The sequence below is a fragment of the Vidua macroura genome, chromosome 19 (genome assembly GCF_024509145.1).
Source record: "Vidua macroura isolate BioBank_ID:100142 chromosome 19, ASM2450914v1, whole genome shotgun sequence".
Taxonomy (NCBI): Eukaryota; Metazoa; Chordata; class Aves; order Passeriformes; family Viduidae; genus Vidua; species Vidua macroura.
The window spans coordinates 3626936-3654072 of NC_071589.1; the positions used below are offsets into that span (position 1 = coordinate 3626936).

At 52.5% G+C, this 27137-nt stretch overlaps 1 protein-coding gene across 3 annotated transcripts in view; it reads left to right on the forward strand.

The window, feature by feature from the left end:
* Nucleotides 1-27137, forward strand: part of SEPTIN9 (septin 9) — a 146131-nt gene that overhangs the window by 28696 nt on the left and 90298 nt on the right. The window contains exon 1 of one of the 3 annotated variants that reach the window (XM_053994429.1): nucleotides 13608-13671. The exons of the other annotated variants lie outside the window; for them this stretch is intronic. Within the exon in view, the coding sequence (XP_053850404.1) occupies nucleotides 13650-13671 (22 nt within the window). The 5' untranslated portion in view covers nucleotides 13608-13649. Of the gene's footprint in view, nucleotides 1-13607; nucleotides 13672-27137 lie in introns of those variants that run through there. 3 annotated transcript variants of the gene reach the window in all.

The following is a 27137-nucleotide window of genomic DNA, read 5'->3' on the forward strand; positions in this document are numbered from 1 at the left end:
GTGAGAATCCTACAATGCTTTGGGTTGGAAGGGACCTTAAAGATCATCTAATTCCAGCCTGGATGACCTCCCCTCACCATTGCTGCCTCATTTTCTCTGCTCCCTGTCCCCCTCAACCCCACTCACCTCCTCAGCACCACACTTAGTTCAGCTTTCACCCTCTCCTGTCCCCGTGGTCTCTCTGCCACTCAGTTGCTCCCTCCAGGCTCGATTTGCTGCTTCAGTCCATCCTCTCAGCCCTCACATCCTGCCTCAGCTCCCAGATGGACTTATCAAAACAGTGCTTTCCAGCTTTTCCCTCGGCGTGGGTGGCAGCAGAAAGCCACCCTGGGGGTGCCTTCCTGGAGCAGCCACCAGCACACGTGGGATGGGGATTAGTCACGGATGGCTGCTTGAACGTGCACTTGAACACCCTGGGAGCTGGGGCACTGCCTGCCTGGCCCTCCTGAGCGCTGCTGGCCAGCGCTGGGACAGCTATTTATGGCACAGGAGAGGGTGGCAGGGGCTGGCACGCTGTGACACTGCCCTGCTGCCGGCATCTGGAGTTCCTTGCGCCATCACCGTCATCAGTGGGAGGATGGAATTATGGTCAGAGCACCCCAAACTGATGTCAAGTGGCAGCAAAAGTGCACTGAGTGATAATTATTGGGGAGTCTTGGTGTTGTGGGGGTGTTAAAGCCTCATGACAGCAAGAGGCCAGGAGGACTGAGCTGCATTTTAGAGCTGATGCTTCAAAAGTCGGCCACCAGCACAGAGCTGGCAGTTGGGAGCTGCACTGTGTGTTTATCTTGTGCATATGCACAAACAAAGCTGCTGCCTCAGCCCTGGCACCGCCTGCTCTCATGTGCAGACAGGACAGAAGGGGGAATTGGTGCAGCTCCAAAGGGAGCTGGGGTGTAGGGAATCCACATTGACAGACACAGCACATTTGTTCAAGCTTGTTTTCCTTAGACTCTAATTATATACTTTTCCACTTTTCTGGTGAGAGACCTTGTAAATTTAAATTTTTCTTCTTTTTTCAAGTTAAAAAAAAAATCAAATGAGCAGTTCAGTCCTTCAGTTTACTTTGCAGTAAATATTTATGACTCCATATAACTGCAGCTCAATTTCCCCTTGTTTCAGGTCCAAATTTTCCCCTCTGCACATCTGGCCTTGCACCCAGAAGCTTTTATTCCTGTAAAAGATAAATTTGGGTTGGGATGACTGAGCAGTGGTTGCAAGTGAAGCGTTGCAGAAGGGGCTCGGTTGCGTTGGGCTCTTTGCCACCCTAAACAAAGGAAGGGGTGACGTGCATTTCCATGGCCACCAGCTCCAGAGAGCTCCACAGGCTTCCACGTGCTGCCTTGGGGTGTGCAGTGAGGGTAGGAACCTGCAGAGTTGATGCTGACCTCTTTCGGAAGCTTCATTCTGCCACTCAGATTCCCTTGTCCCTCTGGTCGTGTGGTGCTGGCATCCAACAGTGCTCAGCCCCGGGGCTGTGGGGCTGCTTTGGTTCAAACCTGCAGTGCAGTCCCAGGTAAGCCCCTGGGGTGGCATTCAAGTCCCTCTCCAGCTCTCCTGGAGCCCCTTCAGGCACTGGAAAGGGCTCTGAGATCTCCCTGGAGCCTTCTCCAGGTCACCCCCTGTTGCTATTGGACACAAAATGAGCACACAGAAGCTTGGTGAGTTCAAGAGAGAAAAAAGAGCCAATTTTATTTCTGACCTCGTAATATATGGAATTCCAAAAGTGACCATGGATTGGAGGATGGAATTGCCACCTCTCCAACCACACTGGCCAAACCAACAGTCCATCAATTCTCTCCTCCCACAAAAAAGAATGTAGAACAATCATTATTTACATGAACAGTGTGTGACAACTCCAGTAGAAATATGTAACCATTATCAGAAGGCTGAAGAAGTTTTATGAGAACTTTAAAACTTTCAAAAGAACTATAAAAGTAAACTTAACACTTTTAAAAATCAGGGCAGCAACTCCCAGCTCTCTCCAGAGCAGAGGGGCTCCAGCCCTTGGAGCATCTCCGTGGTCTCCTCTGGACTCTCTCCTGCACTTCGCACCCTTCTTGTGCACTTCGCACCCTTCTTGATGGCCCCAGAGCTGGAGGCAGCTCTGCAGGAAGGGATCTCAAGGAGAGAGGAACAGGGGGGCAGAATCTCCTGCCTTGACCTGCTGCTCCCAATCCTTGCACTGCAGCCCAGGACACGTTTGGCTTTCTGGGCCAGCAGTGCACCTCGCTGGGTTTTATGGGCTCATCAACCAACACCCCAACCCCACAAGGAATAGTCTTGATCCCTGCTCTGCCCAGCCTGTGCTTGGGATTGCCCTGACCCAGGTTCAGGACACTGCCCTTGGCCCTGCTGAACGTCCTGAGGGTCCCAGGGGCCCGCCCAGCCTGCCCAGGTCCCTCTGGCTGCTGTCCCACCCCTCCAGGTGTTGAGTGCACCAGTTAGGAATGGCGTGTCGGGGAAGTCACTCCCACCTCATCTTCCTACAACTGTACCTGATGAATTTGAAGCGGAGAAATATTTGCTGACATTTGCCATGTGGAGCAGTGGTGTGTTCACAACTCGGCCAGAAAAGAGCCCAGAGCAGTTGGAGTGGAAGGAACAGAGATTGTGTTCCTCTCGGGCAGCCAGCTGTGCTCTACTTTGATTTGTTTCCAGCCTACAACTCAGTTTTTGCTAAAGAGGAAGGAACTTCCCTGGCAAGGGTAACACAAGGAGAGGGCCCATGAAAAGGCAGAGTTAGTGATTTAGCTAAACCAGCGTGTTTCCCCCGTGTAGGTGAAGGCAGGGGGGACGATGCCTTCCAGCTGTGTTTCGGCAGCACTGCTCTGGCCCAGTGCTATTTGTGCCTCAGGTGCTTTGTTCACGAGAGGTCCCAAAGGGGTGGGAGGGGAGCAGGTGCCTCAGCTTTCCTGTTTCACAGCCTTTGTGTGGCTGTGACACTGCCTGGAGCAGGGGCAGCCTGCCAGGGCCAGGGCAGGCAGGGCTTTTCCACCCAAAAAGAGAGAGCACAGCCCCGCTTCTGCCTCGTCAGCAGCTGGATGAGGATCAGCCACAACTTGTCCCGGTGCTTTTTGGAAGTTCAGGGCATAATTTGGAGAGGCAGGAAGTCAAGGCCAGCTCTCTGGGTTGTGTTTGAAAGGGGCACTCACTGGGACCTTTGCTGGAACAGCTTGTTTTGTACTGCCTAAATGCTTCTCCTGGGTAGAAGGGGGAGGGACTCCCATCCAGATGTTGTTTGCACCAGCTCAAGCCCCTCGTTCACCCATCATGTTTATGGTAGCCCAGGTAGCTGGGCCAGAAGCCACGGTGGGTGGACCAGTGTGGGCTGGGGATGCAGGAGAAGAGAGGTGGTTCAAAAGTGCAGATTGTGATTTGAGCCTGTGAGCTTCTGCTCAGGGCACGAGCTCTAGGACCCCACTGACCCCACTGTCACTGCACTGCCACACTGTCCAGGGCACTCCAGAGGTCTCTGGTACCTGGGATTGACAAAAATAAAAATACTATACTCTTACTTGTAAATTTCAACAAGATGGGCACAGATAACTCTTGTCTTATTTGTTTTTTCCCTTTGATAGCTATTGATGTTGCTGTTTCATAGCTGGGGAAAATGGAGCAGCAGAGAACCTGACAGCTGTGCCTTGAGCACTGCCTGTGAGTCCAGGGGTCCTTCCCCATGGGCCCTGAAGTGAAAAAGATGTGAGGCCAGGTGAGTGGAAGAGCTGAACACACATAGCTGTGGGCAGAGTTTAAATTGGCATCATGGCTTTAACAGGGACAGCAGGATTTCAGCAGGGTTCACTCGTTTGGATTGCTCAAAGTGCATGGTAGATATGACAACAGATCTTGCTGTTTCCATCCCTTGACTTAGTACCTTGCCCTGAGGACCATCTCCTCTCTTTGTGCCTGCAGCCTGTGAGAGGACAAGTCTAGAAACTGCTTTCTGTGAGGCTGTGGGTTAGCCAGAACAGGGATAAACAAAAGGAACGTCAGGAGCCCGGGGCTCCCCGCTGGAGCGTGCATGATGGCTGTTACATAAGCAAATCCAGAGTGCTGTAAAAACCATTAGGTGTGCGAGGGGCTTGTCCTCAGGGGACTGCTGTCACAACTGTCACACGGCTGCAGCTCAGACGTGGGCACTGCCACTCACAGCACAGCCCTCCACGTGTCAGGGTGGCAAACTCAGCTTGGCAACCTCCTGTAAACCTTGGTCCAGCCCTTCAGCTTGTCCTGGGTCTGTCTGGAGCTTCCTGCTGGGATCCAGGTGGGAGTGCAGCACCCTGGGACGTGCTCTGTGGTGTCAGCATCTCTTTGGTGTGTGGTGAAACGTCCTCAAACTGCACCAGGGGTGGTTTAGATTAGATATCAGGAATATTTTCTTCACCGGGAGGGTGGTCTGGCATTGGAAGAGGCTGCCCAAGGAAGTGTGGAATTACCATCCCTGGAAATGTTCAGAAGTTGTGTGGGTGTGGCACTCAGGACATGGTTTGGTGGTGAACACCGCTAATGGTTGGACTCAATGAACCCTGGGGGTTTTTTCCAGCCCTCATTCTGCTGTGATTCTGTGTTTGTAGCACCGAGGTGCCTTTTGCTGTGGTGGAGCAGCTGAGGGGTTAACTGGAGCCTGTGGTTGCAGCCTCATGGCTCTGGATGTGTCCTTAGATGAGGTCATACGAATTTCTTCGGGCAGCCTCTATTCCCCTTTGTGCGAGGCACCAAAGCGGCCACCCCAGCTGTGCAGCCCTCCTGCCAGAGTGTCCCCACGCAGCACCCGCTCCCCTCGGGCTCCCCGGGGACAAACCCTGGCTTGACACGTGTCCCTTCATCACACATGGCCTTTCTCCTCACCAGGGCAAAGCTGCAGAGGGTGCAGCTTGGTCGCCAGCTGTGGAGGTTTTGTTTCTTTTTTGTTAAAGTCAGGATTAAATGTGTGACACGGTATTTTTTGTTCGGACTCAGATGTTTATTAGGTTTTGTCTATATTACAGTCTTATAAACTGTGAGTTCTACAGTACTTTAATATGCTAAAAAATGGAGCCCTATCTCTCTTTCTAAAAGGTTTTTTAATGATCAACTGTCTAATTAAGAAATGACACTTAAATTATTTTTACTTTTAACTTAACAACTAACTACTTGTGGCTTGCAATGTGGACTTTTTTATCCAGTTACACACTACCCAAAATGCTGAAGAAGAGGGACCAGCCTCTGCCCTTAAACTTCTATTTTGTTATATATATATTATTATATTCTAAAACCTTAAACTCTAAGTTTTTCACCATGTGATATTGCACACTTCTATTCAAACTACACACCTATAATCTTAGTTCTATCGTGCAATTTTGGAAGCCTTCTCCATGGCCTCAGGTCAAATGTACAGGAAGGGGTCGAAAATTCTCAGTGACCAGGCTTCCAGCAGACTGGGGACTTCCACCAGACTCTTCCAGCCAGCCTGGGGAGTCCCCTCTGCAGGCACAGCTCTGCAGGCCTCGGGGTCTGGCGATTGAGGTGACCCCAAGAATGGAAAAGTCCTTGCTTCCCACCTCGCACAGCCAAAGAAGTCTGGAATGGGTAGGGTCGGCTTCTCAAGGTTGTTTCTTTTCCCTTATCTAAAACATTCTTTCTCTGACCTGCTGAGCTCTGTCCAGCAGCTCGGCCATGGCATTCTGTCTGCCCTCAGGGTGGTGTTCACGTTTTATACCAAAAACTCCGTGTGCTGTGTTTACAATAACGTGCCAGTATCTGTCATTGATGTTGGACAGTGTGTCTGTGCCTTAAACCAACAGAAAAGTGTCAGCAGCACAGCAAGACATGGAGGGCAAGAAGGAGAAGAAGATCAGGACATGCCCAAATCCCTCCATTTTGTACCCTTGAACCCCATTCTAAAAAACCCCAAAATTCTACTTTTTCACTGTGTGTTAATTCAACTACCACACTGCTCAAACCCTTGTGGCTTGTAATTCCTCACACAGAGTTGGCAGCTTTTTCCACGGGCTAAAATGGAAGCCACAGGTGTTTTTGACTTGGTGCCAAGGTCTCTGAGCACCCTGCCAGGGTCTCAGACAGCCAGGGCAGCCAGAGGGATGTGCTGGGTTCCCACACAGGATGAGCAGCCAGGGCTCAGCACACCCCCTCAGCAGCCCAGGGCACTGAGCAGCAGCCTGGAATCTCTCAGCTGTGCACTCAGGCGCTCCTGTGAGCAACACCCAGCTCTGCTGGGAGCACGTGGGAGCCCCACAGGACCCTGGCAGGCAGCTCAGAGCCCACGTGCCAGCGTTACACAAGTCCCTGCGTGTGTGTCCCTGCAGGAATCAGGCACCTGAGCTGGGAGCAGCCTGATTGCTTTAACTTCTTGCTGCCCACAGCTGGGATCACCTGCATGTAGCCAGACCCTGAGAGTCCTGCTCCCTGGGAACACCTCTGGTCCATCTCCAGCCTGTGTATGGCCTCACACAGTCCCCAAAGGCTGCTGAACACCGGGGCTGAGGAGGGAGATCTCCGTGCTTTTCCCACAGCACCTGGCTCTGTGTGCTCTGCTGTGAGGAAAATATAAATCAGTGGTTCAGGAATGATCAGGGCTTAATGCTCTGTGCTGTTTGGGTGCTTCAGCTGCTGACTGTGTTTTAAGATAACAATTTGCTGCGCTGGAGCGTGATGCAGATTTGTTGATGAGTGCTGACAAGGTCCACAGGGTTCCCCCGAGGAAAGGAAATCTAGGAGTGCAGTGTGGCTCCTCCAGGACAGGAGCAGAAGTCCTTGAGCAAGGTTATTTCTCACCTCAGCACCAGACATCTCTTGAGGAAGCCTTGAGAGCCCTTTCAATAGAGCCTGACAGAGTGCAGCAGAGAGGGGGGAGAGCAATGGCAGGGGAGCGTGGGTTTCTCTCATCTGTTTCTCTTCTCCCCTTTTGAAGGATGGAGGAAAGGATCCTGAGTCCTCCAGAGAGAGAAATATGTTCATTGTCACCTCTGCCAGCCCCAGCCGTGTCCCGTGAGGGCACAGCTGTGCTGGCACTCGAGCTGCCTGTGCAGGAGCTGGTGGGCAAGGGAGGGGACCTGTGGTAGATGTCGGCGAACCCAATGGGAAGAATGCTGATGTCTAACTCCATTTCAGAAGGCTGAATGATTTCTTTATTATAATTATGTTAGAATACATTAATATGCTATATAAAAGGGGATACTAAATACTACATGCTACTTTCTCTAACTATCATATCTCAGTAACAACTCGTGACCCTGTTCTCCAGAGCCCAGACACAGGTGGGTTGGATTGGCCATCAGGCCCAAACAATCCACCATGATCCAAACAAGTGCTCACTCTGGTAAACAATTCTCCAAACACATTCCACAAGAGAAAAACAAGGAGCAGAAATAGAAATTGTTTTCCCTTTCATTTCTCTCTGTGCACCTCAATAAAAAATCCTGAGAGAGAGAGAAATGTGCTTGCCACAGGGACAGGACACACTTCCAGCCAAGGTGGCAGTGGGCACTGGAGGAGTGGCACAGCTGTGGAAGTGCACAGCACCTGGCAGGGGAGGCTCCCTGTTCTCTGGGGAACGGGGGAAATGGATGGAAGGAGGTGACCTGTTCTAGGCCAGCCTTGATCAGCCATCAGTTCTGGTGGCCCAGATGGGACCTCAACCCACAGTCCCCATCTAAATACTAGATATTTACTGTTAGGTATTTACTGTTGTTAGACTTTTATCTAGTATTAGATGTTTATTTACTATTCGTGGAGTTCACAGGAAAGCTCTGGTTTCAGGGAATCATGGAATCACAGAATGGGTTGGGAGGGAAGGGACCTGAAATCCCATCCCACACCTGCCACGGCAGGGACACCTCCCACTCTCCCAGGGTTACTCCAAGCCCTGTCCAACCTGGCCTTGGACACTTCCAGGGATCCAGGGGCAGCCACAGCTTCTCTGGGAATTCCATCCCAGCCCCTCCCCACCCACCCAGGGAACAATTCCTTCCCAATATCCCATCCATCCCTGCCCTCTGTCCATGTGAAGCCATTCCCCCTTGTCCTGTCCCCCCATCCCTTGTCCCAGGTCCCTCTCCAGCTCTCCTGGAGCCCCTTTAGGCTCTGAGCTCTCCCTGGAACCTTCTCCTCTCCAGGTGAGCACCCCCAGCTCTCCCAGCCTGGCTCCAGAGCAGAGGGGCTCCAGCCCTCGTGGTCTCTTCATGGTTTCCTCTGGACTCTGTCCAGCAGGTCCTTGTCTTTCTGATGCTGAGGACCCCCGAGCTGAGCTGACCCAGCTGGGCTCTCACCAAAGCTGAGCAGAGGAGCAAATTCAGCAGTGCCCCGTGGAGCTCTGCCTTCCCCAGCAGGGAATGACCACAGAGCTTCAGGTGTGGAGTGCCCCCCCTGTTTGGGGGTGTCAAGGAGGGTCAAGAGGGCAAGACTAATGGGAGGGAGGGGTCCAGGAAGGAAAACATCAGCCGAGGATTGTGGAAGAGTTAATATTTATCTGAAGCTCCTCCTGCTCTCCCAGGAGGGTGAGGAGTGCCCGGTCCTGCCTCTCCTCTTGCTCTGCCCTGCCAGCTGCTGTTAATTCTTCAGCACAGGTGTGTTAAAGAGTGAGCAGAGAGCCTGGGGAGGAGCGAGGGATTTCCAGCAGCTTGAGGCTTTCAGGCAGAGAGGCTGAGAGCCAGAACAGAGGAGAGGGACTGTCCTTAAAGTCCCTCCACGGGAAACTCTGTGGGCATCTCAGGGGGCTGTGTGGGACTGGGGCAGGAGGGGCCGTGTGCTGCTGCTGTCACAGCCATCCCTTGCTGCCACTGCCACCCCAGCTCTGCGTGGTGATGAGCTCTGTGCCTTGGGCGGGGTCCCTGGCTCAGGAAAGGAGTAACTCAGGAGGATCTGAGTGATTTGTGTTGAGCAAATAGAGGTTTTTGTAAGAAATAGCCAGGGAGTGGCAAAATAGTGCTTGGCAGCACATGTGGAGCAGCTGAGGGCTGCAGCCCTGGGCAGGGCAGCTCCTTGTGTGCCCAGCTGGGAGAGGGGGGTGGAGTGAGGAGGCAAAAAACACCTGGCAAAGAGCAGGGCAGCAGCACTGAGAGTGTGAGCACCTCCCTTGGAAAGAGGAGCATCTCCTTGGTTTGGTTTTAAATTTTTCCCAAATGAAAAGGACAGTTTTAGCCAACGTTTTCTTTCTTCCCCATCATCAAGGCTCATAACAATGTAAAAGAAAGGTTTTTAGAGCTAACAGTCCATGGAGGCTCAGGTACTCTCATTGCTGGCTCAGTGCAGCCCGGGGGTAAAAGGCATAGAGTGAATATAATGGAGTAACACTAAATTGAGTTGGAGCACCTGATTGGAGCTGTATTTCCTCATGGGAAAATGCTTCACTAAACATAATCTGATTTAGGAATGCTGCGCTCTGCCACACTGTCCTCTCCCTGTGCTCTCCTCCCAGATATCCAGTTAGCTGAGATAACCTGTAAAGAACCAGCTGAATCCCCATTTCTCCTGCCTCTCCAGGCCCTGGAGGCCTTTGGCTGCTCTGGCTGCTTCCTGCACCTTTCCCAGTGCAGCCTGAACCTCTGATCCCTGAATGGACTTGCAGCATTCATCCTCTTCAGCTCAGGGCTGGGGCTGTGAGGTGATGCCTGGCTGATGTGCTAAAACCCTGGTGGTGTGGTAAATGGATTTGTAGAGAGTTCTTAAAAACCACCTATTTCCTACTTACAAAACACTGTAAACGTTTCTTAAGCTATCAACTTTTTGCCACAATATACTATAAATACCTTAACATTAATCATCTAAAACTACCCTTCATAAATCTTATTACAATACATCTTTCATAATTCTATTTCTCTAAAATATCTAATCTTATTTACAGACTATCCTTTAAAACTTTTTTCTAACACAATTTCTCTCTCAACAGTATCTATCCTATTTTATAACATTTCTAAACCAGCATTTCTTATCTTAAAATTTAAATGCAGATAACACACTATATAAACTTTCTATTAAACTTTACAAACTCTCTACAAATCCATTTCCCACAGGTGGAAGTGGTCAGCCGTGACTGAGGGACTGCACTGAACTAGGCAGGAAAGAAAAGAGCTCAAATGAAATGTCCCAGGAACATAATCCCAGCATAAAACTGGAGAGGCAGACAAGGAGCAGCAAATAGCACCTGCAGGTGTCTGTGCCACTGCTGGGGCTGGTGATGTGGCAATAGTCCTGCACCCTCTCCTGGCTGCCCTGGGCTCTGTGCCATGGCCACAGTCCTGCTTATCTCTGTGTTCATGCCCAGAGAGCAGCTCCAGCCCTGGCAAAGTGTGAGAGAGGAGGCTCCAGCTGAGCCTGGCACAGGGCTTGCTCAACTTTTTTTTTTTTTTTTTTGTGATTTCCTTCCTTGCTTTCTCTGCACCTGGCAGTGCTTCCTGCTGGCTGCCACCTGTGGCAATGTCCAAACCTGTGAGGGAAAACGTGTGCGCCCTGTGCCAGCCCTGTGAGCACGGGCTGGCAGCAGAGCAGGGCTCCTGCTTCATGCCTGCTCGCTGTTTGCAGGTGGAAGTTGGGGTTGTTTTTACAGCAGATCGCAGTGGTTTCCCTAAAAGTGGTTTCCTTGCTCCTGCCTCCTCTCTCTCCTTGTGGCTTTTCCAAAATTAGCCCTGTGGGGTTTGAACCCCAAGAAGGCAGCGCTGGCCAGAGTTCTCTGTCCTCTTCCTAAAATCTGTGCAAGCTTGGCTTCCCCTCAGCCTTTAGCAGCTGTGGTGGTTTTGCATGAGAGATTGTAACTGACAATCTGTAGAACAAAAACCACTACAGCAGTACTACTGGAAAAGGAAAAGGTGTATTTTCTTTCTCTGTATACGCTTGTACAGTGCACAGACCACTGAGCACCCGTTTGAACAGACACTTGAGAAGCTTCTCAAAAACTAGGAAAAACGGGGAATTCCCAGCCCTGGACCATGAGGGTCACTGGAAACACCTCTGAAGGGAGCAAACCCCCATGTTGGTATCACCAGCACGGGGCACCCCATTATTTATCTTTTTGTGCTTTGTGAGCACTGCTTCAGAAACACAAAAAGCTCACAAAAGCTCACGACTGCACCTTTAAAGTGAATCCATTAAAATTTGCATGAGTGCTTCAGGTCTGAATGAGAGCAGCTACCTGGAGGTTTTGTGCATTTCAAGTTCAATTGCATTAAGCATAGTTTGGGTTCACTTCCCTGGTGATCTGCCCTGCAAGGAATGGTGCTTTTTTCCTTCCCAGCCACCTGGGTCTTGATGGGTTAAAGTCTGGAAGCTAAAATGAGCGCTGCCCCCATCTCTTCTTCCTTTCCATTCATCTTCTTCCTTTCTCCATCCTTCCCCGGGGTTTTCCCCTTCCTCTGCAGCCTCAGGAGCTTGGCCGTGGGGCTGCTTGGTGGAGGCAGTGCAGTGGGGTTTGTGCTCCACGGGGCTGTGCAGCTCCCCCGTGTCCTTGCTTTGTGTTCAGCACCTTTGAGATCTGAGGCAGGAAACGTGGTATGAGCCTGTCAATGGGAAAACATTGCTCATTGTCCCCTCCAGAGCCTTGGGCTCTGGCAGCAGGAGCACGCAGAGCTCTGCTAGCAAATCGTGAATGAGCAGGATTTGGGAAGGAATCTGAACTCCTGTGCCCAGGGAATAACAGGCTGGGGGAGAGAGACATTGGAGAGAACCTTCCCGAAGGACTGGGCTGTCTTGGGGCTGCCTCCCCCCGGCTCCCTGGGGATGTGCAGGGCTTGGTGCTCCCTGGGGGCTGGGCTGACCCCACCGCTGGGTGCTGGCTGTGCTCCTCCCTCTGCTTTGGGGATGCTGATACTGCATCTGCTGCTGAATGGGACAAATCCTCAGTGCCGGAAAGTGATATAATGTCAGGCCAGGCTGTGCAAAGGTTTCAGCAGTGCCTGGAGTATTTCCATGGAGGTTTATTCATCCCGCTGGGCAATAATCTGTCCTTCTGCCCATGGCATGGGAGCAGTGCCAGGCTGTGTCACAGCTGTCACACTTGGGTTTTTCCGTGTGAACTTGTGAGCTTTTTGGGGCAAAAACTGTCCCTCGGACCACGCAGATCACACAAGGGTCCTGTCAGCACACCTGGCCTGTGGAACAGCTGTGCCTTCCCTCCCAGCATTGCCTTGGCACGGCGGTTGAGTGATTTCTTTGCCAGCTCTGGGGATGGAGGCTGTGCCCTTGCATCTGGCTGGGTGATCAAGCTGCACCCAGGGAAATACAGGCTGGATATCAGGAAAAAGTTTTTCACAGAAAGGTGATAAAGTTCTGGAATGGCTGCCCGGGGAGGTGGTGCAGTCACCATCCCTGGGTGTGTTTAACACAGACTGGATGTGGCACTGGGTGCCAGGGTTTAGTTGAGGTGCTGGGGCTGGGTTGGACTCGATGATCTTGAAGGTCTCTTCCAAGCCGGTCATTCTGTGAATTCTGTGATTCTCACCAGGAATCAGTGTCGGATGGCTCGGGAGGGTGGTGCAGGGTGCTGGGGCAGTGGGCAGCCCCCGCTGGAGGTGCTAACGCCGTGTCCCCGCTGCCTGCCCGGGCCGGCGGCCAAGTGGAAGTTTCCGTGTGGGCCAGCCCATCTCTGCAGCCGCACATCCCTCCATCCCTCCGGGCACACGAGCAGCGGGCACCAGGCTCTGCAGGGCTGCTCTGCTCCCTCTGCTCCCCCGCGCCCTGCCCGGGCATCTCCGGGAGCGAAATCCGCTCTCAAATCCCACCTCAACTCCGCCGCCACACCGGGGAGAGGACCGAGAGCTCCTGCCCGGGGCAGAGACTTTCACTCCCGCTTCTGGCAGACTCGGAAATCCTGCTGCTCGCTGCCTCGCCGTGGGGAGGAGGGAGAAGCGCTGCCAGGGCCGGCGGGGAAGCCCCCGAGGGGTGCGCAGGACCAGGGAACGCGTGCCGGACTCGGGTCCCGCCTGGTAGCAGCGGCAGCAGCAGCAGCCCCGTGATGCTGAGCTTGGAATGAAGTCAGCCTTCATCAGCCGAATAGTTTATGCATGAATCGAAACTTCAGACCTGGCAAAAGGCGGGGGGAGCGTGCGGGATCTGCGCTCTTTTAAAATGCTGGAGCCAAGGAAGGAGGAGGGGATAGAGGAAATAGCAGGAAAATAAGACTGGGGAAGTGGGGAGAGATTTGAGAAGCTGGATGAGTTGCTCGCTCTGTTATTGTGAGGAGCCAAGCTCCTTAAGCATCTCCTGGTGGATATTAAGAGGGAGCTGTGGAGGCTGGAGCGTTCCCCTGGACACTCGCATGCTGTTGCTTTAAGACTGTTTTACAGAGGACTCGGGATTTCCAGTCTTCCTGCGCCTGGTGGAGTATTTCAGGGAGTTACAGGATTTTTCGGGTCATGTACCCTCTTTTCCTTTCTTCTTCCTCCTTTCCCTTTCTCTCTTACTCTTCTTTTTCATTTCAAAGAGACAAAGCTACTTCAGTTTGGAGCACAAACATATGATCAGCACATGGAAATGTGGTAATTTGGATGCATTCATGATTGCAACAGATTGAAGAAATTAGACCAGACAAAGAGCTTTTTTTGGAAGAGGAGGAGGAGGAGGCAAGGCAAGGAGGGAGGGAGAGTGGGGGAAAGAAGGGGACGCCACCGAAAAAAGGGACGGCCGTGACACGCGGATGCTAAATATATCCCGTAGTAATGGACAGGGACCGGATTTCAGGTAGGCTATTGATCTTTTAATATGTTCTATTCTGCCCCTGCCTTCCTACCTTTCCAGCAGCTTCTGTACTTTGAGGAGAGGAACAGCCCTGCTCTGGGTGGATTTCAGCCGATTCCTTTATTTATTTCCTTTTTTTTTTTTTTTTTTTTTTTTTTTTTGCAATGCTTCCCTTCTGCATTTTCCCCTTTTTTTTTTTTTTTTTTTTTTTTTTTTTCCCATCCTCCTGAGCCCTGAGACAGACGGTGATTCCAGCAGAAGCCGGGAGGGGGGCGAAGGGGGGAAAAGAAGCAGGGGGGAAGAAGAAACTGCTTTCTAGGTCTGGATTTCATTTGAGTGCCTCTCTCCCCCCCTCCGCTCCCATGTGCCGCTCGGCGCGGGGGGATGAATGCTGAGCCTGTTAGCTCAGAGCTGCGAGCCGGGCAGAGGGAGGAAAATCGCCGAGCTCTTGGCATGGAGACGCGCTTCTGCTCTGAAGGTTGGCTCCTGGCTGTGTCTGTGTGTGTGTGTGTGTGTTGTGGCGGAGCTTTTCCTGCTTGCCAGAGTATCTTCCCTGCGTTTCTGCCCTCCCAGCCCTGCCTGGCTGGGCAGGAGCTGCCTGCGTGTCCCAGGGCTGCTCCCTGCTTTCTGCTGGGCTTCACCTTGCTGGCCGTGCGTGGGGGGAGAGGCGGGAGGGGGGCAGGCAGAGCAGTGAATAACTCCATTTAATTCCCCGCTTTGCCCGCAATTCCCGCCCAGTGGTGCATGTCTGAGCGGTTCCAAGAACTGCTCCCAGCTCCGGGGAGCTGCTGGGGGGTGCTGGCGCTGCCGTGAGCTGCTCGGGGGTGGCTGTGGCTGTTTGTTTCTGGTGGCAGGGACAGGGGACAGGCTGCGTGGTGTCCCCCTCTGGGCAGGGTGACCAGGATAACCAGGGAAGCTGAGGGAGGGGTGTCTGTGGCCAGGCTGGCAGATCCGGTGGGTGTCCCTCCTCCGTGCCACCCCAGGGCACAGCCCTGCTCACCCTCCTGGGCACCGGGCCTCTCGTCCTGGGCGTTCCCTGCTGGGCATCGGCGCTGGGAGGGAAACCACAGCGGCCAGAGGAAGCGCTGAAGCCAGGGTGGAGCGAAGCTGTGGCCAGGGAAGGCTGTTCCCACGGCCGGCCCCTTCCAGACCCACCGTGCCCCATGCAGGGATGTGCTGAGAGCACCCGCTGGCCCTGGATACGGATTTACCTGCGGGAGCATCCTGCTCTCCCCACCTCCTCTTCAGAGTGCGGGTGGCACCTTCTCATCCCTCTGTCCATCTCTCCTGCTTGTGCTTTCTCCTCTGCTCTGAGCCACTTCAAAGCATTCCTGAGAGCCGCCTGTAGCTCAGAGCCGGGCGGGTGTTTCAGCAGCTTCGGGCTGGAGAGCCTGTGCCACTGGGCAGGGACGGGAGGGGGTGACAGCGGGGTTGAGCCCATCCGTGGTGCACTGCTGGGGCCGCTTCCTCCACACAGAGGTGCTGGGCAGCTCTGCAAAGGGTGGCTGGGGAGAAAGGGGACTGCCTGGTGGTGTGATCCAGGGCTTTTTTTGTTCTGGAGGAGCACCAAAGGTGGTGATCTCTGAGCCCTCAGGCTGTTCGTCGTGCAAGGAGCACAGAGCCCTGGTGCCCGGGCTGGCTGTCACTGCTCCCAGGGCGGGCAGGAAGACCCCAGAGCATCTTTGTGCAAAGGTGCAGGAGCTCTTGCTAATGCCCTGAAGCAATATTTGCAAAAAACAATGTCCAAGTGCATCTGGAACTGGTTTTCCACTGGTTTTCCCTGCTGTGAGCAGGGATGCAGGGAGGGCACGTGGCTGTGCCTGGTGGCCTGGGCCAGGTGTACATAAATGTGGTGTGTGCCTTCACCTGAGGAGGCTGCCAGGATGATGAACACAACTGCTCTGCCCTCACTCAAACGCTGGGTGGGACCTTGGAAAGGTGCAGACCATCCTGGTGGTGTTTGTGAGACATGACTTTGGCATGAAATATGGGATGGGGAGAAGGTCTGGTCTCTGACCTGCTCCACAGGTCCCTGCTTGAAGGGGTCAGCACAGGCAGGCAAAGCTGCTCAGCTGGGGCAGTGGAGGGAATGACAAACCATGTGTGGCAGAACTGTTCTTGAAGATATTCTGGGCACAGAAGTGACAAGTAATGGTTGGAATTGATGATTTTAGGTGTCTTTTCCAACCTAAGTGGTTCTGTGGTTCTGATATCATCAGGCTGTGCTGCTGACTCTCAGATCCATGGCCCAGTGTGGGTGCACAGGGAGAGTTCAGCTCACCCTGGCCCTGCTGTTGTGCTCTGAGGGTCCCAGGGGCCTTGGGCACTGCTGGAGGAGGGGAGCAGGGAGCAGAGCTCAGTCACAGCCAGCAGCACGTGGGCCCTGCCTTTGGTGACTAACTGGGAGATGATTTGGATGAAAGCAGATCTGTGCCACGCTGGGGGCCCTGTCCCAGTCACTGCTCTGGCCCTAAATATGCTTTTAATTAGTCCTGTGGGTGGGAAGAGCTGACTCCTGAGCCGAGTGTGGGGCTGCTGGATGGGATGAGGGCACTCCAGGGCGGGTGGGATCTGGGCCTGGCCACTTCTTTGAGGTCTGTTTTTCCCACAGCTGCTGGCTGGGCTTGTCCCCTGGGGTGTCCTCTGCCCAGGGAGAGCTCGGGCTTTCCTCCCAGAGCCGTGTCCCTGACGCAGGGACCCATCCCAAACACCTTGAGCTTCAGGGGAAGGCATGGGGGGTGCGAGGTGAGGCTGCAGGGCTGTGCCAGGTTCAGTGCCAGCTGTGGGGCAGCGAGGGGCTGCCTGCTTTGTAACAAGGTGCCAGTCCCAGGGGATGCCTGTGGCTGCTGACAGAAGAAACACAATCTCTCAGGACCCGTTTGTCTCTTCTAATCCAGTTAACTCATCTCTCACACATTGCTGAAAGCTATGAAAGCATGAAAAGCGCTAGCTCTAAGTGGATTTGTGTCTGGTTTTGGGGCTGGGAGCTGTGCTCTGGGCTCTGTCCCTCCGTGCCAGGTTGCGCTGGTGGCAGTGGCCTGGAGATGGCTCTCCTGTCTTTCCCTAGCGGCCGGTCCCTTTGACTAGCTCGGATCTCTCTACGGAGCTTTAACTGTTAATGCCGCGGGGCCTTTTGCCTCTTCTTCGAAGAAAAGGAAGGGTCTGCAGCTCCCTGAGCAGAGGGGTTTGGCTTCTGCCGTGGTGGGGCGAGAGGACGGGTGCAGCACTGATGTGTGATCTCCCGCTGAAATCATTCATGCCACCTTTGAAATTGCACTGGGAAAGCTCATTTGAGGAGTTAACAGATGATGATGAATATGTGATCACAACACCTGACTGCAGTGAGTGGCATGTGTTGGGCAGAGCCAGGCATGGGGGCTGGAGGTGCACAGAAAGAAGATAAAGGGTTAATTAACCCGTTGGTGATCACTCTGAACCTTTCAGTTACATCCACTACAGGTATGTTTATGGTCAATATTCTTAGTTTGGCATGGTTTTATCCACCATCCTGAGCAGCAGGGGCTGGGTGCTCACAACAAAACATCTTTGATATTCTCAGAGCTGCCTGGGAAGCGCTGCATGCCTGAACTGAGACAGAGCAAAGGAAAGCAGGGTGCTCTCTGTGATTGCTGGAGGTGTGAGGGGATGTACTTGTTCCTTCATTTATTTTAATAAAAGTTAATCTTCTAAAGGTGTGTGTCAGGGCAGAGGTTGCTTCTGATGACTTCAGCTATCTTTGCTGTCTCGGGTTTCTCGGTGTCCCTAGGAAATGGCAGATAAAAGCCTGACATGTCTCTTTTTAGTGGCTTCTCGCAGCCATGCACCTTATTTGCCAGAGGTTTTCCTTTTTCTCTTGGCTTGCAGCACCCCACACATGGGACACCAGGCTGTGTATGGTTCCACCTCCTGTCAGATCCCACTGCACTCACCCAGCCTTGGCACTCCCCACTGCACTCACCCAGCCCTGGCACTCAGGGAAACCTTCCCATATGTCCGTAACCCTTTGTCTGCTGTCAGTGTCCCACTGCTCGTGTCCCTGCCTGGTGCTGACCCCGTCTCTTGCTGTGGTGCCCTGTAAAAACCACCTGTACCTTCACCCTACGTGTTCTGTAGCAACCTGTGGTGGCTGCAGGTCCTGTCTCAGTGAGCAGAAGGTCTCTCAGGGAAGGGTCTGGGTTTTCTGGGGCTCTGGAGCTGCCTCTGCAGGCGCTGTGCCCACGGAGAGCTCCGTGCTGCTCCCAGCCCCTTTGGCTGCCTGGCCAGCGGACGCATTCCCGCAGTTGTCTGAGGCATGTCAAGGTATGAAGCATGATCCATTTCCTGATGTCTGCTCTTAAATCTGCTGGAAATTCTGCTCATCTCCATTAAATATGGTCCCGCTGTGGGGCACAACTCATCTCTGGCCTGACAGCTCAGGTAACGCTCCTCGGCACCGCTCTGCTGGACTTGGCCAGCCCCAGGGCTGGAGCTCCTCTGCAGATTTTTTTACTTTGCTGGATGACTTGGAGCCTCCCAGCAAGGCGATTCCCATGCTGCTGGGGTGAGGGAGGACATTTCTCATGCGAGTCAGGGCTCTTCCAAGGTCCAGCATACCATAATGCTGAGTAGAAGCAAGTACGTAGTTAGGGAAGTATGTCTGGGTCAACACATGTCTTGTGTTGCCTTAATGATCTCAGAAGCACAATATCTGTGTCCTGTTGCCTTTTCCATGCAGCACTTGCAGCTGTAACTCGTGGACAGAGGGATTTGTTAGAGAGGAGTGCTGTGCTGGGCTCAGGGCTCTGTGGTATCCCCATGTTAGGAGCAGTAAATGTGGGGAAAATTCCTTGCTCTGCCCCTGGTGTTCCAGAAGTCCTCAGGAAAATGGGTTTGTGCTGCCATTCCCCTTTATTTTGGGTGAGGTTCTGGTGCCTGGGTCTCTGCTGAAGCTCCCTGGCAGTGAAGGGGTTGCAGAATTGCAGCTGGGAGCTCTGAGCTGTTCTGACACTGCAGTGAGGAGAATCCCTAACACAGGGCTGTGGGTGGGACCTGGGGCTGTTCCACGTGGGCTTGGTGGCTGCTCTGGACAGCTGATGGAGACAGCATCCTTTATGTGTGTGCTCAACCAATATCCATGGATCTTGACCCATTTTAAAGAAGTTTCTTGGGCTCTATCCACTGCTCCTTCCCAACAGTGTCTCTTTGCAAGGGCAGCTTCTCCCTTCCTAATAACCAACACTGAAAACTTAATTTCCCCTGAAAATGAGCAGGACACGGCCCTCCCTGTCCTCCAGCACTTCAGGCTGCTGTGGTTAAATTGATTTATCCTGATTAACCCAGGTGCTGCTTCCCTGCCACGTGAGCCCGTGCTGCAGGATGGAGCTGCTGTTTGAGTGCAGGTGAAGTGAAATAGCCCTGCAGTGTAAGGTTTAACTGAGTTTTGGGTTGCTGATGCCAAGAGTGTTGTTAGAGACTTATAAACAGCTCTGGATTGTGGCTTGTGGGGGAGAATGGGCAGGGGTTTACAGGTGAATAAAATGCATTACTTTTACAAGCAAATAATCACACAATAAATCTGAGAGTGTGTTTTCCCCGTGGAATGACAGCCCAGGTTGGAAAGGATGCCAAAAGATCACCTGGCCCAGCCTTTTGTGGGAAAGGGAGCCTAAATGAGATTATCTAGCACAGTGCTCAATTACATCCTGAAAACCTCTAGCAGTGTCCCTGGGAGCTTGTTCCAGTGACTGATTGTTCTCCCTGTAAAAAAATGTCTTTCTTGTTTCAAAACAAAGATTTTTTTTTTTCCCCATGTGAAGTCAGTGCTGCATTAATCTGTGATTAATCTGCATTAATTTTGTGATCAGGTCATGACCAGGTACCTGATAAAGTAAAGCAGCTGTCCTTGAAGCAAATTCTGGTTTCCAGGGAAGCCAGATCAGATTGGCAGGGGGTCAGTGTGGGTGCTTGGATGCAGGCTTTGAGGGGGAGCCTGCCCTCAGCTCTGCAGCATCTCCAGGTTGCAGCTTTGGCCATGATGTCACTCAAGGCTGTGGAAATAATGCTGGGTTTGCATTTCACTGCTGCCTGCTCGGCCTGGAAAATTAAACCCTATTATCAAGACAACCCAAGTTTGGTCTCTGGTACATTGGAGCAGACACTCATAATTTGGTGTTTCTGTTGTCTGATTTTTTTCAGAATCCCATTGGGTCAAGGCATAGAGGTGTGGACACACTCTGGTGTGGCTGCTAATGAAGGAATTGGTCCATATATTCTGAAATTATTCCCCCTGACTCCCCCAAAGCTGGGTTCTCTCTCCACAGCTTCCCAACCTGGGCCAGCATCTGTCGGTGCCAGCAGCCCAGCCCCTGCCAGCTGGCACTGCCTGCCTGCCTGGAGCACTTTCTCCTCTCCTTCCCAAGGCTGCAGGATGTGGGTTCTTTATTCGTTTCAGATGCTTTTTTCTTTCCAGGGTTTTGTGCTTCCATGTCTTGCTCATGGGGATGGAGGAGCCTTGGTTTCACAGGCCTTCCTGATAAGAGGGGAAGCTGACATGAGGGGTTTGGGGGGCAGGGGTGTGTGCTGGATTGGTGTTTTCTGGGTGTTTTCTGGGTGTTTTCTGGGTGTTTTCTGGGTGTTTTCTGGGTGCCTGATCCCAGGCAGTGCCAGGGAGCACCAAACCTGCCCAGCACATGCAGCATGGAGTGACCCACACTGGCTGAAGCAGCTCTGATGAAGCCAGAGCCTCTGTCAGGGGCAATTGTGTGTTTGAATCCATCTGGGTGGTGTAGGAGGGCAGATGGAGAGTTAAAATCCTGAGCTGGCAGGAAGGCTTGTTCCAAAGGACACCCATGAAGCTGAAAAGCAGCTCCTGGGGAGCTGAGTGCTGTGAAGCTGCAGGATCAGGACTTGAAGCCAGGATTTGAGTCCAGGGACAGTTTCTTCTTTAGCTGGGAGAAAAAAAAAAAGGGAAGGAAAAAACCCTGCAGGTAACAGCTGTGTTGGGCAGACACATCTTGGTGTGGCTAAGGCTGGTTTTGGTGCCTAGGTCTGGGATTTTGTTCCTGTGCTGCTGATTTTGGGTGAGCTACAGCAAGTCATGAACTCCCTGTGTTTGGGTGCTTCTGAGATTCTGGCTTGGGCTTTAGGTTTGAGCAGCCCAAACCTGTTTGAGGTGGGGGAGCAGCAGGGTCCTGTGTGAGGCTCTGTCTCTCTGCTCCTTCCTCAGGAGCTCCTGGTGCTGCGTGCCCCATGAGCTGCTGGAGCTGCTGATCCCTGGCTCTCCTCGGGCTGCAAGCAAAGAACTTTCCAGACCTTCTCATCTGAGTGGAAATGCCAAGCATTGTACTGCCCTGACCTGGGGGGAATCAAGGCTTGGGCGGCTCATCCAGCCCACGGTGGTCCTGTGCTGTGCTGCCCACGGGTGTTTTGGGTGGGTCTCTGTCACTGCTGCTGCTGTGACACTGCTGCAGGGACCCCAGCTCTGGTCAGAGGGTTTGGGTGATGATTGCTGTCAGTGTAGCTGGAGGCAAGGTCCTGAGGACTTTTACAGAAACATTGTGATGTCTCTTTACAAGGTGACTTGCAAAGAGTCGATTTGCACAGCCTGGGGCTGTGCATCAGCCTCAGATCTCCCATTTTCCAGTGCAGAGACCTGTTTCCTTGACTACACCATGTGTAAAGGAGTGCAAAGAGGCTTTTCCCACTGCTTCAGCTGACCTTTTCAAACCTATACCCTGTAAATAACATCCTGAAACTTCTGGCTGCTTTTTTAGCACACACGTGGTGGGGGATCCCTGCATGAGAAACACCTTGGTTGCCTTCACTACCCACCAGGATGCCCCTAGGAAATTTGTCCCATGTCAGGTGACAGATCCCTGGGCTGACCCTCTGATGCCTTAAGTTTTTAGCTTTTATATTTTTCAGATCCTGTACTGCAGTAGTGAATAACTCTGAGATCCATATAGAGTATTAGTAAGCTCTCTTCACATTTTGGTCAGACAAAACTCTCCCTCTAGGCCTGAGAACCAAGGACACCATCACAGCCTCAGGCCCCAAAAAGTATAAGCAAAAATGAATTGGGGGGGAGCAAAATGAGGGAATGTGACTTCATTACCTGAAGCAGTAATTGGGCAATTAACCTCTGATATGTAAATATACCAAACTTATAATTGTCTGAAAAACTCATGACTGTTGTCCATCTTGGGTGCAGATGGCAGCCCAATGTGTATGTGTTGGAGGCCTTTAATAAATACCCATTTTATCCTCTCAGCTCTGTCTAGCCTCTGTTCTGTAGCCATTCCAGGGCATCAGGGTCACCCTGCCCTGCAGCAGCTGGATCCCACAATCCCGGCCGGGTGGATGTGTCAGCATCCCCGGAGGCTTTGGTCATCGTCTCTTTGTCACTCCCACTGACTCATCCCCATCCCCAGGGATGTGCCAGGGGCCAGGTGGGGGTGACAGCTGGTGGGATGTTGCCTTGTGTTGCACATGAAAAACAAAAAAAACTTAAACCGTTCACGAAGGTCACGCTGAGCGATGGCAGATGTCAGTCCCATCACCCGGTCCCAGTAAGCTGGGGCCCTTACTGGGAATTCCTTGCCCCATAAGCCTTTTAACCCCATGTTTTTAAGGTCACTCTCAACCTGGCCTCTTGCCGTGGTGCTCTTGAGTCTTCCTTTTAAGATGGGGGTCCCACAAGGTGTAGCGGGTGAATTATGGGGTGCCGGTCGTGCTGTCCTCACTGGCTGCCCACATTCTCCACCATTTGTTGTGTCAACAGAGTTGCTCTGAGAGTTGTCAAGCAACAGAGTTCATCATGTCCAGGGAGATGCAGCTGGGCATAGGAGCAAAATGAGACAGGTCTTAGTTTCATAAAGCTCAAAAATTCATTTATTACCCCCAGGGAGGAGGGGTGGGACAAAGATGAAAGACCTGCAAAGAAAGGGTCATGGGGGTTTTATAGGGTATCACAAGGATGAAGATTAGGGTTTGAGTCAAGGGAGGAGTTACTAGCATCACAAGACGGGTAAGATCAAATTCCCACCTCTTTGGAACGGGAGCACTCCACAGGGGGACACGGTCCGTGTGTGGGACAGGGATGCGCGGCCGCGGGAAGCGGCGCTGCCGTGCTCTGGGGGCTGTAAATGGCCCTGGCTCACCCCCAGGGGTGGAGGGATGAGGTGGGCACTGCCACATTCCCTGCCCCTGCGAGGGTAGCCTGCAAATCCCAGCTCCAGCCTCCTTCCAGCTTCCCCCTGCCCACATCTGCATCACTTCTCCCCTGTCCCAGGGATGTCCCTTCACCCTCTAGGTGTCCACTTGAATTTCTCCTCTGAAAGGCTGCGTGTGGCTGTAAAAAGCAGATAACTGCTGAGGTTTAGAACTGAGGACAGTAAATTCTGATTTATGTCCTTATAGGGAGAGGTTTTATTCAGTAAAATGGACAATGTTTATCACAACAGTGCTGAAAGCTTAGGGGTGCCCCTCTCCTAAAAGCATCAGGGTTCCCCTCTCCTGAACAGATTTGCTTTTTGGCACAACTTTTATTTACTAGTGAGTCAGGACTCAAGCAGCAGCAGGAGGGAATGATCTCGTGGCACTTTAAAGCGGGGCTGTTGGAGTTCCCTTCCTGCTCTTCCACTGAATCGCTCCGTGCCCTTGCGTAAATCACTTAACACGTGTGCTCTCACTTCCTAGATGGAAAATGAGGTGGATGCTTTCCGCTTTTCCTTGGCACTTCAGGATCTGCTGCTAGGCAGCCGCGAGGGATTTGTGGTGATAAAGCCGGGAATTTGACCCTGGGATGTGTCAGGGCTGGGCTGAGGCTCCCTCGGGGCTGCGGGCAGTGCCTGCTGCTGATTTGGGATGTGGGGCTGGGCTGTAGGTGGACATCAGGCTGGAGACACGAGTTGTTCCCACTGGATCTGTCTCTGCTGGGTGCTGTGGGCCAAAGAAAGGGATTTATTCTCTGCTGGCAGTGCCCATTCCTCAGGCTGGCACAGGCAGAACTTGCCCTGGAGAGATGCTGGTGCTGCCAGGGCCGTGTTCACAGCCACAGCACCACTCAGCACTGGCTGGTGTGTCCCTGGCCTGCCCCTCTCATCAGCCAGGGCCATCTGATCTCCTCTGTTCCCTGGGGAGATGGAAGAGCCCATAAACCTGGTTGTCCCTTCCCTGCTGTTTTCTGCTGAAGTATTTAAACTTTGCCCTCTCTTTCCCTGGAAATGAGGATGATCCTGTAGGGCCCTACCATTTCCCCCAGTTCTCCCAACCCAACCCTGAAACATTTAGTTTTACTTAATTGTTTTCCTTCCCCCTGGGGCTTTTCTTGGCTCTGTAGAGTGACAAGGCTGGAGCTGCCATTCCATTCCACTCACCAAGAGGGTTTGTGTTTAATTGTTCACAGATTTGACAAGATAGAAGCAAAGCAGGCAACCTTGAGAGCAGATAAGCTGTTGGGCCATGAAGAGGGCTTCAGAACCTAAAATATTTCCCAGTTCTCCTCTTTCTTGCATTCTTTGATCCATTCAAGTGGAGAACAGGTCAAACCTGACTTTAGCTGCCTGAAAAGCCCTGGTTGATCTCTGTATTGACAGCTGCTCCTCAGGGAGGGGAGCCTGGTTGGAAACCACTGAGGTTGGTGAGCTGTTGGTTGTTTTGGGGTAGGTTTTTTTTTCCAGAATATATGAGAAGTTCCCGGTGGGTGGAGAGGGAAAGTGATCTATGAAATTGTGAGTCTCGTGCTCTGTTGAAACACACCCTGGGGAAGGCATATCCTCCATAAACAGCAGTGCTGGCCACGGACCAGGAAACCCTTCCCTCCCTGCTCCCCTCTGCAGCAGAGCCGAGTGCTGTGGGCGGTGTTTCCATCCAGAAGGGCCATTCCTGGACCCTGTTCCTGTACTTCTTCAGCCCTTGAGGCACCCACTGGAGGAGCCTGTTGGAGTGCAGGCTGTGTCTCCCCTTTGCTCACCAGTTACTGGTGTTACTGGTGGTACTGGGATCCGTGCTGGGGCCTTGTGCTGGCTGTGCTCTGAGGCTGTGGGGGATGTTGCTGAGTCTCACATGGTGCCCTGAGGGCCGATGGAGCTGTGTGGTTTGGATCCTGCTCCTGGCCTTGCTCCAAGATGATACAGCAAGAGGTTGTGGCACGGCACTGGTGCTGTCTTGCTGTGGGCACACCTGTGCACCAGGGCTGTGCAGCAGCTGGGGTGTTCAAACTGCTCTTCAGCTCATGGTTGACACCCAGATTGGGCAAGACCCACCTCTGGTGTCCTCTGCTCACCTCTGTCGCAGCTCCACAGCTCCCTCTTCATCTCAAGACTGCTCAGAGTGGCCCTTTGTCTGCAGCTGGAGAGGAAACTTGCCCTGCACAAGGGCAGAAGTGACAGCCAGAGGCACAAGGGGTGGAGGAAGGGGATATTTGACAGTGGGTGATGCACAGCTGGTTTGGTCATTGGGGCTGAAGGGCTGCCAGAGAGCTGTGGGAATCACACAAGTGCTGCAGGGCTGCAGGAAGAAAAGGTATTTTGGAGAAAAGGGCCTCAGAAGCAGCAGGAGGGGTATCAGGGGTGTTTGAGCAGCAAGGGTGGGGTCTCAGCCTGCGCTCTCCCTCTCTTGGCTCCTTGCCTTTCTCCCCCTCCTCTCTCTGTGTGCAGTTTCCTGGTGCAGGCCAGCAAAGACCCGAACCCTGCTCTGTCTCTGGTAAAGCTCAGCTTTGCCTGCTCGCCCAAGATTTGCTCCTCTGCCAGACCCTGTGTGTGCTCCATCCCTAGAAGTGTCTAAGGCCAGGTTGGACAGGGCTTGGGATAGTGGAAGTTGTCCCTGCCCATGGCAGAGAGGCTGAAACAAGATGATCTTAAAGGTCCCTTCAACCCAAACCATTTTGTGATTCTGTGATAACAAGAAAAGTTTTATTTTGCTGCTTGTTGCTCACAGAGAGATGTGAATCCAAACAAGGGGCCGACTGCAGGGCACCCATTTTTCTGCATTGAAGGATTCACCCTACAGCACTAATTATCCATCAAACCTGAACATCTACTCCTTTTCTTAGCCAGCTCCCGCTCATTCAAGGCTGCAGATTGTTTTGGTGGCTGTCAGTGCCCTCTTTCTGCTGGGAGCCCTCTGTGCCCTGGCAGCAGTGAGCATTGCCCAACATAAATTGTGGGAAATCCGTTCTGTGTTGGACACTCTGTTCAAAGGCACCTTGGCTGCGACTGGACAATCTGCTGACAGGTTTCCCCATGAAGTAAAATGTTGTAGCTGTTGGCATAGGAGTGCATCTGAAGTGTCAGCTTTTCCTGTCAAACTCCACTGTGCTGGCTTCAAATCCAGTGTGAACCCAAGGACAGCTTCAGGGGGCAGAGGTTACCTGAACTTTGGCAGAAGTTCATGTTGTGTTTTGAGTTGAAATTCAGGTTGCTGCTTCTCCCTGCATCCCTTCAGGTGGTGATGCACAATCTTTGTGCAGCTGGGAAGGACCAGCAGAAGCAGGACTGGTCCCTGATTGCCTCTGGCCATCTGGGAGAAGCTGTTTGAGTTAATTGAACTGTCTCTCACGTTTCCTTCTCTACTTAACTATTAAATAGGAATTGCATTGAACTGTGGAGGTCAGCAGTGTCTGGGGACATGCAGAGTGTGGTATCTGTGTGAGGATGGTGCAGATGAGGTGTGGAGGCATCAGCTCCATCTGAAACCCTGCCGTTCCCACCTCTGCCTGCCCGGGGCTCTCAGCTCCCAGTGCCTCTCACATGTTTCACTCCAGGTTCTTTACATGTTGGCTCCCAGGTGCCTGGCTTGTTCTTCGTTCCCTTTTGGATGCTTTTAGTACTTTTCTCATTGTTAGGAAAGTTAATTAACATCAGGAGCTGCCAATATTTGTAAAGCTGCTTTTCAAGGCAGACTGCTGCTCACAAATAAGATTTTGTTTTTCCAAGCAGATATGTCAGATCCATCATCAAAACAACCCATCAAAAACATTCCCTTCACAGCCCTCTCATTGGTATTGCATGGACTTAAGCAATAAAGCCAGGCTGGTTTTCAGTCCTGTTACTGGCTTGGAAAAGAAACTGCCTTTAAAAAAAAATAAAACTAATAACAATGAGCAAACCTGGTGTTTTCCAGCAGAGATGCAGAATTGGCTCTGTGGGGAGCTGCTCTCTCTCAGGAAGTGCTGGAAGTGGCCACTTGAATTTAATACTGTGCTCATCAGCTGCATCTGCCGTGAACAAGAACATCTTGCATCGCAAGGACTTTGCCATTTTCCATGAAATAGGAAGCTGCCCTTTTATTATTGTGAGTTAAGGGCAGAGATCTGGGCTGACGTGGCTGTCAGGGCTCCACCAGCTCCCGCAGCTGAACGCGTTTTCCCGGGCAATCCTGCTGCGCTTGGCGTTTTCCGAGGGTTACATAAACATCCTTCTTTCATACACGAGCCTGGGATGTGCAATCTGCAAACTGCTGACAGTCCCTTGCAAGAGGCAGAGCTGCCC